The sequence below is a fragment of the Exophiala aquamarina genome (assembly GCF_000709125.1).
Source record: "Exophiala aquamarina CBS 119918 chromosome Unknown aczIA-supercont1.1, whole genome shotgun sequence".
Lineage (NCBI taxonomy): Eukaryota > Fungi > Ascomycota > Eurotiomycetes > Chaetothyriales > Herpotrichiellaceae > Exophiala > Exophiala aquamarina.
Window position 1 is genome coordinate 13,804 of NW_013550587.1, and position 14,023 is coordinate 27,826.

Consider the following 14,023-nt stretch of genomic DNA (forward strand, 5'->3'; position numbering starts at 1 on the left):
AGCCCACTCTGCCTCTGTTTCTGTTTTATATCCATTCTTTTGTCCCATCCGACCACTATCTTGAACGCATATCAAAGTTTGCACTTTCCACGAGCGGAATTCCGGATCTTCCTCCTCGGGAGCTATAAAAATGAAATCCCCTGCCAGTCCTGCCAAATTGAGGATTCAACAAACTCGCGAAAGGGGCCTAGACCGGGGAAAAAGAAGCGTGTGGCAAAGACCTTACCCGGCACGTTCCCGCCAAAGATCCAGGACGATGTCTTCTTGAAAAGGCTGCCTTCGGCTACGTCTTCACAGCGTCGAGCCCAACTGGACTCGGCTTCTGGGGTGACTTCGACAACACCGGCGTGTCCGGAATTACTACGTAGAGCTTCGGATCTTTGTATCGCGGCTATAATTAGATCCACTTGGCTCTCGATAACGGGTGGGTTGTTGGCGAAAGGCGATTGCGGACCAAGAATCATAAACATATTAGGGAACCCGGATAGCATGACGCCGCAGTAGCTAGTGATAGCCTCGGACCAGTGTTCCTGAATCGACTCGCCGCAGCGTCCTACGATATGTAGGCGCGTATAGTTTCCGTCAAGGGCATCAAAGCCAGTGGCGAGAATAATAACGTCAAACTCACGCTCGATATCGTCGCTTGTAGTGATACCTCGGCTCGTGACGGCAGTAATTGGGTCCTCCTTGACGTCGACTAAGTGCACATTATCTCGACTAAACTGCTCGTAGTAAAAGTTGCCGCAAATAGGCCTCCGTGCGTAGTGGTCATAAGGTGAGAGAATGCGGGCCTTGTCCGGATCTTGGACGATCATACGGATCTTACGTCGTACAAAGTCGGCCGCAAACTCGTTAGCCTCGAGGTTTGTCGTGAGGTCATTAAAGCCGCCTAGCATGAACCAAAATCCGTTGCCCTCGGCCCAGAGCTCCTCGAAGACTGTTTCCCGCTCCTCCGGAGTTGCGGATGCGAAGGATCGCGTGCTCTCCTGAAAACCAAAAGCAACGACAGACTTACGAACTTTGTCCCAGAACTCGGAGAAGTGAGTATTAATATCTCGCCGTTTCTCAGCCTCGAACTCTCGATATCCGGCGGGCACGACGTACTGGGGGTGTCGGACGAAGCACGTTAGGGAACTCACGTGCGGTGCGATACTCGTGGTAATCTGAACACCTGTCGATCCCGTGCCAATCAGGGCTACTCGTTTACCCCGAAGATCAAGATCCTCCTGCCATGTGGCGGTATGGACAATTGTACCTTTGAAGTCGTGTAGCCCAGGAATATCGGGATATATAGGCTGTGACAATAGACCCATAGCTGAGATAAGATATCGCACGACGAAGATCTGACCAGTGCTCATGGTCACACGCCATATGTTGAGCTTTTCGTCAAAGACGGCCGAACGCATTTCCGTGTTGAATTGCATGTGTCTCCGGAGGTCGTGCCGAGCCACGACATGCTGCAGGTAACCGAGGATCTCCGCCTGATAGACGTAATTATGGCTGAATGGATACTCCTTGTAGTCCTCCTCGTCGAAAGAAAACCGGTATAGATGGCTGTGAGTATCGCTCATCGCCCCCGGATATCGATTCCAATACCATGTTCCGCCGACATCACCGGCATTGTCCACACAGGCAAAATTTAAACCCAGCTTGCGCAATGAATAGGACGCGTAGATGCCGCCAAACCCGCAGCCTACGACCAGAGCGTCGAGTCGGGTTTCGAGATGTTCGGCATTCCTATCCTGCATGGTCCTTGTTTCCTATCTTTCGAGTTGTGCTGCGATTCAGATTTTCCGTGAATTCACACTGCCCGTACTAAATGTGGCCGGGAGCAAATAGATATGACAGAACCGAAAACCTCGAAGCTAGGTCGCCGGCTCGAGTGAATGCACTTTGTTGCCTGTAAAAAATGCCAAACCTGATAGTTGCCTATCTGAGCATAATGATGCAATGCTGGGCTACCGTGGTGGGTATCAAATAACCGAGTCAAGAGTCACGGAAGCTCCATTCGGAGCGCGCAGTGGCAACTTGACAGGCTCTCGCCACAAGATCCCACGCTTTCAGAAACGAACAGCTCCTATGCATGGCTGAACACACTATAAATACTTGCTCTTTCGGGTGCGTATCCGCCAGAGAGGAAAGCGTACGGATGAGACAACGTAGCTACCAAGGAATTCTTTTCTAACATTGGATCAGACCGATAGTGGACCGGGCTGTAGCAAATCAACCTCCCTAAATACGCGATATTGAGAAAAGACTGTGAATTGTGAGTGAGTGGCAATTCTCAGAGTTCACTGCATCTGCTTGGGATATTATGCTTTAGGGAGGAAGGACAGTGAATTGTGAATGATTTCACACAGGTTACGCGCAACCCTCCCGCAGTCCCGAAGCGCAGATTGCTCTCATTATCGTGTCATATACAGCCATAGCATCAAGACTTTAGTGTGGTAATTAGGTTATATATGTATGGCTTTCAAGATCTTGGAAGACTCGCTGCAGAGTGCAGAGTAAACTACGAGTACAGCGCCCTCGCCATCGTCCTAATAACGAATTTCAGTCATTGACTGATCGAGGTGGGAAATTAGACAAAGTCATGGTATCAGAGCCCCTAATTGTGGTGACACAAAAATCATATTAGAGGTCCCAATCCTGTTCAATCCTTCAATCTAAGGCCAAATGAATATCTGCCAATTCATAATGTTTACGTCCATACACGATCCAAAATGCTGTGGCATAGACGAGGGCGAAGACCATCACGACTGACACATAATTCATACTGTCTGCGGCGACAGGCAGGAAATAGGGGAAGCTGTAAACCACCAATGTCAAGACTGTCCACAAGATCACAATCACGTTAGCCACCAATCCGAACCGAGGCCAGAAAAAAGGGCCCCGGTCGTGAAAACTTTTGCGGCCCCGAGCGAGCAACAGTGCCGCCGGAGTAGCATATGTGATGTACTGGAGGAGGACGCCCCCAGAGATAAACGCGTTGAAGGCAGTCAGAGACGCCAAATAGAGAAGTCCGCAAAGAGCGACCCAGCAGACTCCCCAAAGGGTGGCCCATAAGGGCGTGTAATAGGGGGCGGGTGCCAATCTGCTCATGAAGGAGTGAAACGGGGTGCCCTTGTCGCGACTTAGTGACCACGTGATGCGCGCCTGCCATGCGTGAGCGCTAGATAGCGCGTTAATGAGGCAACCGAGCAGGGCCACTCCAAACACATAGGCGCAGGTAGGGTTACCACGGTAAACCATGTTGAGAAGCGCAATAATGTCGGTCGTCTTGTCAAGGTCGAATGCCGCGAAATAGATGCCTAGAGAGATCATAACTCCAACTAAGCAACCCATGCCTGTAATGCACATAAGAGCTTTTGGGATATTTTTCCGAGGCTGCTGGATTTCTTCAGACAGGTGGGTAGCGGCATCTAGACAGGAGAAACTCCAATTCACACCATTCATCCCAATGAGGAAGGCCATACCATTGGGCCATCCAGAAAGGTTAAAGTACTTGCCGGCACCAAACACTTCAGCCGCGGACTGTTTTGGAGAGGATGGTGCCAGTAGGCAGATAAAGATAGCCATGGTGACCACGATAACGTAGATCAGAAAGCCCTTAGCTAATTGAGGGAGGACGAATTCGTAGATAGTGAGGGAAGCGGCTAGGATGTTGAAGGTTTCCATAGCTAGAAATCCCATCCATCGTTGATATGCAAAATCCGGCCGGCTTAGAGTGACCATCTGGAATACGATGTTGGCAGATGCTTGCGCGCTCGAGGCGCAGATACAAATAACGGCCGCCCAAGACAAGATGGCTGTCATGTAGGAGAAAAACCGTCGATGCTTCGCAGGAGAGAGCTGCGCGGCCCAAAAGTACTGGCCGCCAGCATGAGGATAGGCGGAAGTCAGCTCCCCTAAAGTGATGGCGACGCAAAAGGTGACGGCAGCCATGAGGAGCGTTGAGTAGAAAAACAGAGGTCCTGCGCCAAATGCAGTGTTTCCCACCACCAATATTATCGAAATGCCAGTGTTGGTGATATTGAAGCCCAGCGAAAGGGCCGACCACAATGTGAACGGTTTCTTGGGCGTGACGTGACGACTCTGAGTCGGTGTCGTCAAGAGATCACCAAGGCCAAATTCCTTGTCGACCTGTTGTTGGCGCGACATACCATCGGCCTTCTGTTTCTCTTCTTCAGACATATCGACAAGTAGAAAGAAAGATTTAGGCAAAACACAAGGTATGCCGAGGTCCGTTGGGGGTTGAGCGAGATCTTTATGCGTAGAGATCAATATGCACACGAGGACGGGGACAAGAATCACTATGCCCTTTCTACTTTGTCGCATTCATAGAAGCTTGATCGCAGTCCTACCAACATCAGTGGAGAGTAGCTAGGTCTGGAGACTAAGGTGGATAGTGGCCAAGATGATAAAATACCTGCCCTTCTTGGGACTAAAACGAAGTCTTGTGTGTTAGAGTCTGGATCTGGCCTCTGTCGCAGAGGACTTCATCAGAAAGTTAAAATTCCTACCAGATCTAGGCACAATACGAGCCCTGCTCAGGGCTGACAAAATCCAACTAATATGGGCGCTCTGAAGGCGGGCTGCATCGGAAGGGGTTAAGACATTCAGCCCAGAGCACCCCACAGAATTTCCATGAATTAACTTAGGTAACTCGGCACCCTCGGCCTAGCGCAATTCTCGAATTCCTGCCCGATTAGGATGTTGAACGGATCAGAATCTCGTGACCCGGAGGTTGTAACCAACTAATGCCGTTGTTTCTGGGCCCATCCCTGTTTAGAACACTTTAGTCTCGCAATTATGCAATGCTGTGGCGTCCTAGCTTCCACATACACTCTCCATCACAGAACCACATCATGTCAGAGCTTCAGCTGCCCGTCAAAGGCTTTGATACTGGCGAACATGTTACAAGCTTTCACTTAGCGAGACTCCCCACCCTCAGACCTCTGAAAGCTGCTATAGTCGGTAGCAATCCACAACCCAGAGTTGTCTTGTAGAGGGGGAGCCTGATTCTCTAGCGAGAACGACTGTGGTGGTTATAGCATATTAGTCTCTACATGACAACCATGGCGTTTTGGTTGATCAGATATACGGGCTCCCTACCGTCCTCAACCTATCTATCTACCAGTCGAAAACCTTTGCCTTTCATCTCGTTTTCTCGTTCTCAAGACCTCATCTAGCGGTGGCAATGGGTTCCTTCCAGGACGAAGCACGCTTGGACCGCGTGGTGGGTTCGCTACAAGATAAAGTGGTAAGTTGTTTCAACACCAACGTCTGCATCCTTGCGGATCCGGTGGTGCAATGAAGGATAACTGACACCAGTTGAAGATTGCAATCTCAGGTGCCGCTTCGGGAATGGGAGCTTGTATTGCCCAATTAGTTGCGAGTCGGGGTGCCATTGTGTCGCTTTCGGACGTAAATGAACACGGCCTTCAAAACACGCTCAAGTCTCTACCCGGCAAGAGACACATCTACACCTTAGTCGACGTGCGCAATGCGGTTGCCATCGAAGAGTGGATTCAACGCACCGTCAAAGAGTTGGGCCGGCTGGACGGTGCAGCCAATTTTGCCGGAGTCCTGTCTTGGGAACATCGAAATAAAATCCAGGATGAGACGGAAGTCAACTGGGACTTCCACATGAATGTCAATGCGAAAGGCGTCTTTCTGTCCACGGGCGCCCAGGTCCGACACATGACAGCCGGGGGAAGCATTGTGAGAGCGGGCTTGCCAATATACTTTTCGCGCTAACTCCTTGTCAAATAGGTGAACGCTGCCAGCGCCGCAGGCCTCATTGGCTTTCCCACTCTGGGACCGTACGTGGCCAGCAAACATGCGGTTATTGGTATCACCAGGTGCGCCGCAAAGGAAAATCCGCATATCAGATTCAACTGTGTGGCTCCAGGTACAGCTCCATATTCACACTGGGTCAATCTTGTACTGTTCCGCTGACGAGATGCGTGCCAGGGGCGATCGAGACGGCCATGATGCCCGCCGACGAGAATATCAGGGCTGCCGAGATAAGCGGACAAATAATCAAGAGGATCGCAGACCCTATGGAAGTTGCCAATATTGTGGCATTCTTGCTCAGTGATCAAGCTTCGTTCGTCACTGGCGCTGTATACACCGCGGATGGAGGTTGGACAGCATAAGCATGCAGTTAAATCGTATTTTCAAAGCATGATTCGCGGTAAACCCTGTTATACGCCTGGTCACGTAGAACTGATCTCCGTCCTACCCGTTAACACTGGCCGACTTGGAGATACCTGTTCTGCTGTCACCATTGGCCCCAGCGTTAACCGGTAAAATCACACCTATAATTCATCGAGATTGTGGCCCGGCAAGGAACCTCAATGAGGACTTACGTCTCAGCTATTGTGTTTAGTCTTGGGAAGACTCCTACTCTTCCTCAACTCCTCTATCGAGTCATTGAAATTGCTCGTCTCACTTAGTCGGCAAGTTCTCTGGCAAGATCTATACCAAATTTAAATACTCGCCATGTGAATAGTGGCGCTGCCGAACGCCCTCGTTGTCTCGTGGAACGATACAAGGATTCGTGCAAGAAGTAATTTTAAAAGTTACTTTGTGACCCCGGTCGTGCTGTTGCCATTCAGTTTCAATGACTAAGTTGATCTCTCAAATATTGAATATCCGAATTCGTGATGCGCAGGACTCCCAGACATTAGTCTGATTTATTAGGGACACCGGTGCTAAAACGGTAGATCCTATCACTATCGCAATTTTAATTAGCGGCGAGCACCATCTATATAGATAAGATAAGGTAGTAGGCATTTAGACCTCCTACAGAAGTCGGGTTATTTATATAGAACTATAGGCTTTATTCATTTATAGCACGAAAAGGTGTAAGATAGTTAAATTGGGTTTTTAAAATATCGACTCCGCTCCGTCAATAAGGTTATAGAAGAAAGTTGGCCCTTTATCGTAATCTCTATTGAGTATTACCTAAAACGCTATTACTAGATTATCTACGATATCTATTAAGTGGCCTAGTGAGTTCATATATAAGGCTCTATCTACGTTCTAGGCAATAATCGTATAGATATCCGGAAAAGCCTTAGTATATACCTTTTTCAAATCTTAGAGTCCGGTAGAAATAGCGTTATCTAACTAAGTATCCGAAGTGTAATTCACCTATTAAATACGTATATAGAGTCGCGAGAAAGAATAGAGAAATAAGATTAAACTTAAACTCTTATATAATTAGTAATTACTATAGTCCTCGAGAAATAAGATACCTTAAATTTATCTCGAATATTATCGCTTTTTAATTATCCTAAATATTCCCCTATATTACCTAATATACTAGCTCTCACTTAGTCTCGTACTCCTAAGTTGTAAGGGTTAGTCGTTCCTATTAAGTACGAAAAGTCTATTAAAGGTTATCTAAATTAGATTCGATTCTTAAGCGACGCTTTATTTAGCTTTACGTTTAATTTAATTAGAGTAACTAGAATAGATCTACATGTAAGATGCTCAGAGACATCAACAAAAACATGTCAAATCGGTGCTGAGCGTACCGTTGGACGAGGTCATTGCGAAGGCGAAGCCCAAGGTCTTCACTCAGAAGATGATGCAGTTGCAGTATATGATGCTCGTATCTATGATGGTGTAGGTTGAACGATACTAGTACCAATATTACACAGCTGATGTTGGACGATAGAGCGTGGGCTAATGGCTGTGATGGGAGTTTGATGTCTGGTATCAATGCCATGCCTCAGTATCAGGTGCGTACAGCATGTCACGAGTAGATTGTCGGTAAGACGCTGACAGAAATATTTTGGTGCTTCGGTGACGGGTGGCTCGACGGGAATGATTTTTGCCGTTTACAACATTGCATTCATAGCGGCTTCTCCCTTTACCGGACCAGTTAGCGATCGTAAGTACGCTCTCCGTTTAATCAATGCCCTTAAATCCTCTGGATGCCTTAAATAGAATCCTGGTACGCCATCAATAGATGATTCAGGTCCTGAATCACGACATTAACTTTACGGATCCTTCAGATCTCGGTCGACGATGGGGCATGTGGCTAGGATGTTTCTTGGTCGTTACCGGAGCGTGCGTGCAAGGGTCTTCCACGAACAGTAAGTAAGGCTAGCAAACCTGTACTGGGAAGCTAGTCGATGGAAGTTTACGGCTTTATGGGAGGCAAGTTCTTATATGGTTTTGGCATCGCTTTAGGTTAAGGCAGTGATATAACCTATGCAGCGGAGATTGCGCATCCTGCCTGGAGGAGCGCATTCACTTGTAGGTACTCTCGGAGAAGATCTTGAATGAGCTAACGGGCCATGAGCAATGTACAACACATTCTACTTTGTCGGTGCAATGATCGTAGGTTGGGTTACGTACGGTACGCTTGCAATTGATTCAGATTATGCATGGAGAGTACCGATCTACATTCAAGCTGTAGATCCCGCTCTTATCCTCGTTGCAGCTCCCTTTATTGGAATCTCCCCGTTGGCTACTTGCCCATGACCGACAAGATAATGCTCGGGCGATACTTAACAAATATCATGGTGACAGAGGTCCAGAGTCACCACTCGTCAGACTCGAAATGCAGGAGATGATTGCTGACATCAATCGTGAGGGAAGGATAAGGGGTGGTGGGACTGTCGTCCACTTTTCAATAGCCATGAAGCATGGTGGAGGATCGCGATAGTCATTGGAATGGCCTTCATTGAGCAATGGTGATTTACTACCTCCCGGGTAAGCGATATCTGTCCACGGCTGTTGTCGCGCTAATAGAAACAGTCATGTTGGAACAAGCGGGAATCAAGTCATCTAGGGAACAGATCCTCTACAATGCTATTCTCAATACGCTGTCATATTTGTGTGCGACCATTGCAGCGTTATTCATCGCTGGACGCATTGACCGAAGGATGATCTTCATAACGGCATCGCTTCTCTTCTGCCTCGAGTTCATCATCATCACAGTGCTGACGGTGAATTGTTCGAAATCACAGTATTTCGACCATCCGAAAATCAATGCCTCGAAAGCCACCGTGGTATTCATCTTCTTGTTCGGTCTACCGTATTCGTTAACATTTACTCCTCTGCACCCCATATATCCGGTGGAGTGCTTCTCGTTTGAAACTCGAGTAAAGAGAACAGGGTTCTATCCCATTATGGATAGTATTCCCAGATTCTTTAGCACCTATATAACTCCGATCGGTCCCAGACGTGCTCGTCAGTTGATCTAGATTCTCTTAGAATCACGTACTTACTGACTTGGTACAGATTGGAAATTCTACCTCCTCTATATCATTCGGGATGCCCTGATCCCCATCGTCATCTACCTTTTTGCTGTAGAGACTCACGGGAGAACTCTTGAGGAACATACAGAGATTTTCAGAGGTATATTGTTCCGACAGACATGGGGTTCAAGTTAACAAGGATTACAACCCCAAATCCTCGAAAGACTTTTACACAGAGGGAGCAGGTCATCGTGTTGGAGGGGACACAGGAGGAGTAAGCAAGATCATCGTAGGAGAAGATGAAGAGGCTGAGTCCCGGCATGAGTTTGTAAAAAGCGTACAGGTTGAGGGAAGAAAGTATGGCACCATTCAAGCCCAGGAATCTCTGGCGTTCGTTCATAAGTGTTCGGTGACTCCCTGCTACCAATATGTCCCGCCAAAGCAGATATTTGAAATGAAAGGCAGTCGACTCGTCGCCATCTTTGCGATGGCTGTGAATTCGCAGACAGTCTGCGATTTCACGATATGTGCTGCTCAGGACAAGCGTTTCACAGGGATCTCCGCTATTATCAAAACCCCCTCTTAGGGTGTAGGTAGCTTATCATCAGTGACGTCTTAAGTAATTTAGTTCATAATTATCAATATTCCCGAAATCGTTGATAGATTCGGCCCAAAGATACGCACCAATTCTATACAATAAGTGCTACGATAAAAGTCTGCCACGAACCTAGTTGCCACATCTCCGCACATAGGAGCCAGGGCTTCCGAGCGAAAGCAGGATAAGATGCAAAAGTGGTTTGAAGTGGTTTTAGAGTACTGGTCGAGTTTAGTAATTAAGTTTAAACGTTACGAGCCACAGACGGCTCTATTCACAGCAATATCTACCGTCTTATACATTCAAACTGGCTATTGTCATAGGGGGTTCAAGAGACAGTCCCAGAAAGTGAACTCAAGATTTGCTTCCACCAATCTGCCATCGTATAAGTTCTTCACAACCTGCTGTCCTAAGTCATTCCTCACTTACGCTACATCAAGAATGGACTTTTCTCGCTCGGACATAGAGTTTTCCTCCCTTGGGGTCCATTGTGCCACGGTCTGACTGCTTCATCATCTCTTCGGTTGTTATGGGATCGACTGTCAAGTCATAGAGTTGAAAGATACGGCACAACGTTAAAGCCAAATTAACCACGGCAAGATGCTTCCCAACACAGTTCCTAGACCCAGTGCTGAATGGTCTAGACATTCCTCTCATTTCTGGCGTCGCCTGCAACCATCGCTCTGGGATAAAGGCTTCGGGGTCTGGGAAAGCATGAGGATGGCGGGCAGTTGAATATGAGCTAATCGACACTGTAGCTCCTTTAGGAATATAGTGACTGCCTAGGACGCGCCCTGGTGAGACTCTAGGCATTTCTACGTTGAGAGGTGACCATAGTCGCAATGTCTCCTCAATCGTGGCGTTAAGGGATGGCTAAATCATTGAGTTAATCGTATCCATCATAATGCTCCATCGAGTGATCAGGATCAACATACCAATTTCGAAGCTTCCTCATAGGTTGGCAAGGTTTGGGGATCCGGAAATGCCCTCCTAACTTCATCTGCTACCTTCCTGTGGATTTCGAGACGTCTCCCAAGCTCCCAAATGAAATAAGTGGTAGCCACTGCAGTTGTTCCACTCCCTGCGACTAGAAAAATAATCACATTTTCGACAAGTTCGTCCAATGTGAAAGTACTTCCAGTCTCTGCATCCTTTGCGGTTGTAAGATTTCTGAGAAATCGTCCTTGCGCATTGTCTGGATCTTGCTTCTCAACATCACTTATAAACTCTGTCAGTGACTGCCTGCTAAAATTCTCGAGTTTAGCGACTCCTTGGTACCCTTCCCGGATGAACTTTAGTGGCATATTCTTCAGGAAGGGAAAGAGAGAGCTAATGGGGACCACGTCAAGGAAGTAATTAACATCATGGTAAGAAGTCCCAGTATTAGTTGTCAGCGAGTCAAAAGGCTTCCCGAAGCTCAGCTGGCCAATTATATCGAAGTAATGTTGATGGGTGTTCTGGTAGATTTCCACGGATGCATCCTGAGGAGCTTTTCCGAATGTATGTTGCACGAACGATTCCACCTTTGACGCCAAAAGTGATTCAGAGGCAAGGATTCCTTTGAGAGAGAAGTTGTGGGAGACAAGTCGGCGCATACGCGCATGCTGCTTTTTGTTGGTGGCATTCAAGAGATTTGTTGCTCCAGTGACAGTGAACGAGTTATAAAAGGCGGGCTCCTTGGTACAGGGATTCGAAGACTGACCGTAGATGTCCGACCAAGCTTCCAAGTCTGCAAATAGTAGCTCGTTGGGACTAATCCTCAACGGGCTACCATACTTCTTGATAAGCTCATACTGTTTGAATGTCCGTGATCGGTTGAACGCGATAGATAGCGCATAAAGGTCACTTAGCTTCGCCAAAATTGGACCGGGATATGATGCTAGAGGGTGGAAATATAGCCGATAGATGATCAATGACCCCAGATATCCAAGGGCAAGCGCGCCGCATGCTAAAGCAATAGAAAAGCTATCAGCCTTAACTAGTGCTGTGCGCAACTGAGAAGCTATGATCGTGGACATACTGCCTGGCTGTAAAGAAACGATACTCCTAAAGACAGAATTGTTGGCAACCTCACCGAAATACAATATACTTACGAAATTATTATAGCCACTGACGGAGTTTGGGGCTTCTAATGGATTTCGGGATCGGGGAATGTGAAGGTAAAAGAAATAATTATACCCGGAGTCTGGAGTCGACTTGGTATAGTTCGGGTCAGGTTAGGTTTTCGCGTTAGTCAGCCCACATTTTCGGGTTATAGGTTCTTAAAGTCCTAACCGGACTACCAACTACCAGTACTCACTCCGAAAAGAAGACCAACAGGGTTTCCGCCTATGTCTTCCTGTTGGGACGGAATTTGTGTGAGGATCCGAACACCCCGCGAGCGTTCCGGGTGGGGTATACCACATCTTGGAAACTTGGCCGATGCAGACATTTATAATCACGTCCCCACCGTTGTTAAGTCTAACGCTACCTTAGGGAATTTGAAATTCCATTAGTTTCGTCATGGCGATCAACAGCACCTCTTCCTCTGAGTATGTTTTGTACTACCACCCATACTCAGTGTGCTCACTGATGGTCTTGAACACGCTCGTGTGGAAAGGATCGGCGAAACGGCGCGAAGACGAGATCGCTGTGCAGTTTAGAGAGGTCGATATCTTCCATGAAGAACAACTCAGCGAAGATTTCCTCTGCAACATCAATAACCATGGCCAGGTAAGTCTATTCGCCCAACCCCATTTGCATGTAGCGTATGGAGTCGCTGAAGGTAGAGACTGGATAGGTTCCAGTCCTGGCACACTCGAGCAAAGTAGATGCGCCGATCACTGACAGTCTCAAAATCACAAATTGGCTGGCGACGAAATATCCCGACTTGATGCCTACCGAGCATGAAGCGGAGATTCGTCAAAAATTAAACGACCTTCATGCGCTGAACTATTTCTCGCTGTCTTTCCCTGGGCGACCACAGATTGCTCAACAGTTAGAGGCCAATGTCCAGCGTAGATTACAGGACTCGAGCATTTCGGACCGATACAGAAAGGCGCTCGAATTTAAGTTGGGCGTGTAAGTCCAGCACAGAGGTCAATCTAGTTCAAAGAATCCCCCGTTGGGGCTCTAACCTTTGCACCAGAACTAAGCGCGACAAATCCGGTGGTCTTGTGCCTGCAGTGACAGCCGAGAATGAGAAGAACGCGAAATCATTGCTTTCAGAACTATCGGATAAATTACGTGGTCCAGAGAGCTGGATCTATGGCGAAAAACCCACCGCCATCGATGCCCATCTAGTTGTCTTCATCGCGCGTATGATGGATGTGGGTCGCGAGCAGTTGATCCCGGAAAAGCTGCGAGACTACACTCACTGGGCGATGCAGAAGCCGGAATGGGTTAATATGATGGGTGGCAGGTCGACTATGATTCCACATTAGTTGGGGTGATAAATATATCGACAGCTACAGAACTCCTCTTAAAGGCAAGATAATAGCAATATGTCTACAAGATTATTGACATAATGGATCGTTTGCCATAACACTTGCCAACGTAGCGGATCTAGATAACTGAACGACCCCAACATCGGCTGCTTGATCAAAATGCTGCCTACTGGACAAGTTAATGGCTTTAGCTTATCCATGCAACAGGCCGCTACAGTCCTCCGTATAATATTCAATAATACAATACAACATCCGCTTGATTTTGCACTAATATCTAGTGAGATTTCCATTGCTTGGCATCCAATTGTGAAATTGGCATAATCGCTGCCAAGAATCTCCCTCGAAATATTGAATGCCCTTCGCTCCCAGCTTCCCGTGCGTTCTTTCTAGCCGCTGCCCAACAATCTATCCACGTGCAGTCCTCAGTGGCAAGCAGTCATGTCCACGGATCGCATTGTAAGTGAAGTCCAGCAGGGTTCTCGGACCAAAGTCGCTTGCAAAGGCTGCAATGCAAGGCGCGTGAGATGTAATCGACCAACAGCGGGGCAGCCATGTGTTAATTGCCAACTTCTCAATCTGGAGTGCGAGTTAATCAAGTCAAAGCGCGGGAAGTACGATTGACCCTTCCCTTATGCCTTTGGCTCTTCATACAGGAGCTGAATCCTGATGGTTCAGATACAAAAGAAGATCCACGGGGACGCTGCAGAACCGAGACGCGACTCATGACGGTCAGTCTCTAAACCCGGGCTCATCAATTCCGCCAGATCCAAGAACTCATGAAC

General features: G+C 47.7%; 6 protein-coding genes across 6 annotated transcripts; 3 read left to right on the top strand and 3 right to left on the bottom strand.

The window, feature by feature from the left end:
- Positions 1-122: 122 nt before the first annotated feature.
- Positions 123-1,748, bottom strand: A1O9_00003 (uncharacterized protein; the record flags this gene model as incomplete). The annotated part of the gene is made up of 1 exon (XM_013409167.1): positions 123-1,748. One exon carries the CDS (start codon positions 1,746-1,748, stop codon positions 123-125), a length of 1,626 nt encoding a protein of 541 aa, XP_013264621.1.
- A 913-nt stretch (positions 1,749-2,661) lies between these two features.
- On the bottom strand, positions 2,662-4,194 carry A1O9_00004 (uncharacterized protein; the record flags this gene model as incomplete). The annotated part of the gene is made up of 1 exon (XM_013409168.1): positions 2,662-4,194. One exon carries the CDS (start codon positions 4,192-4,194, stop codon positions 2,662-2,664), a length of 1,533 nt encoding a protein of 510 aa, XP_013264622.1.
- Positions 4,195-5,367: 1,173 nt separating this feature from the next.
- Positions 5,368-6,161, top strand: A1O9_00005 (uncharacterized protein; the record flags this gene model as incomplete). The annotated part of the gene is made up of 3 exons (XM_013409169.1): positions 5,368-5,724; positions 5,776-5,914; positions 5,977-6,161. 3 exons carry the CDS (start codon positions 5,368-5,370, stop codon positions 6,159-6,161), a joined length of 681 nt encoding a protein of 226 aa, XP_013264623.1.
- A 2,619-nt stretch (positions 6,162-8,780) lies between these two features.
- Positions 8,781-9,807, top strand: A1O9_00006 (uncharacterized protein; the record flags this gene model as incomplete). Its single annotated transcript, XM_013409170.1, has 3 exons — positions 8,781-9,213; positions 9,265-9,381; positions 9,413-9,807. 3 exons carry the CDS (start codon positions 8,781-8,783, stop codon positions 9,805-9,807), a joined length of 945 nt encoding a protein of 314 aa, XP_013264624.1.
- Positions 9,808-10,251: 444 nt separating this feature from the next.
- A1O9_00007 (uncharacterized protein) lies at positions 10,252-11,834 on the bottom strand (the record flags this gene model as incomplete). The annotated part of the gene is made up of 2 exons (XM_013409171.1): positions 10,252-10,689; positions 10,752-11,834. The coding sequence occupies 2 exons, from the start codon at positions 11,832-11,834 to the stop codon at positions 10,252-10,254; spliced, it is 1,521 nt and encodes a 506-aa protein (XP_013264625.1).
- Positions 11,835-12,318: 484 nt separating this feature from the next.
- Positions 12,319-13,238, top strand: A1O9_00008 (uncharacterized protein; the record flags this gene model as incomplete). The annotated part of the gene is made up of 3 exons (XM_013409172.1): positions 12,319-12,528; positions 12,596-12,876; positions 12,944-13,238. The coding sequence occupies 3 exons, from the start codon at positions 12,319-12,321 to the stop codon at positions 13,236-13,238; spliced, it is 786 nt and encodes a 261-aa protein (XP_013264626.1).
- Between the last annotated feature and the right edge of the window lie 785 nt (positions 13,239-14,023).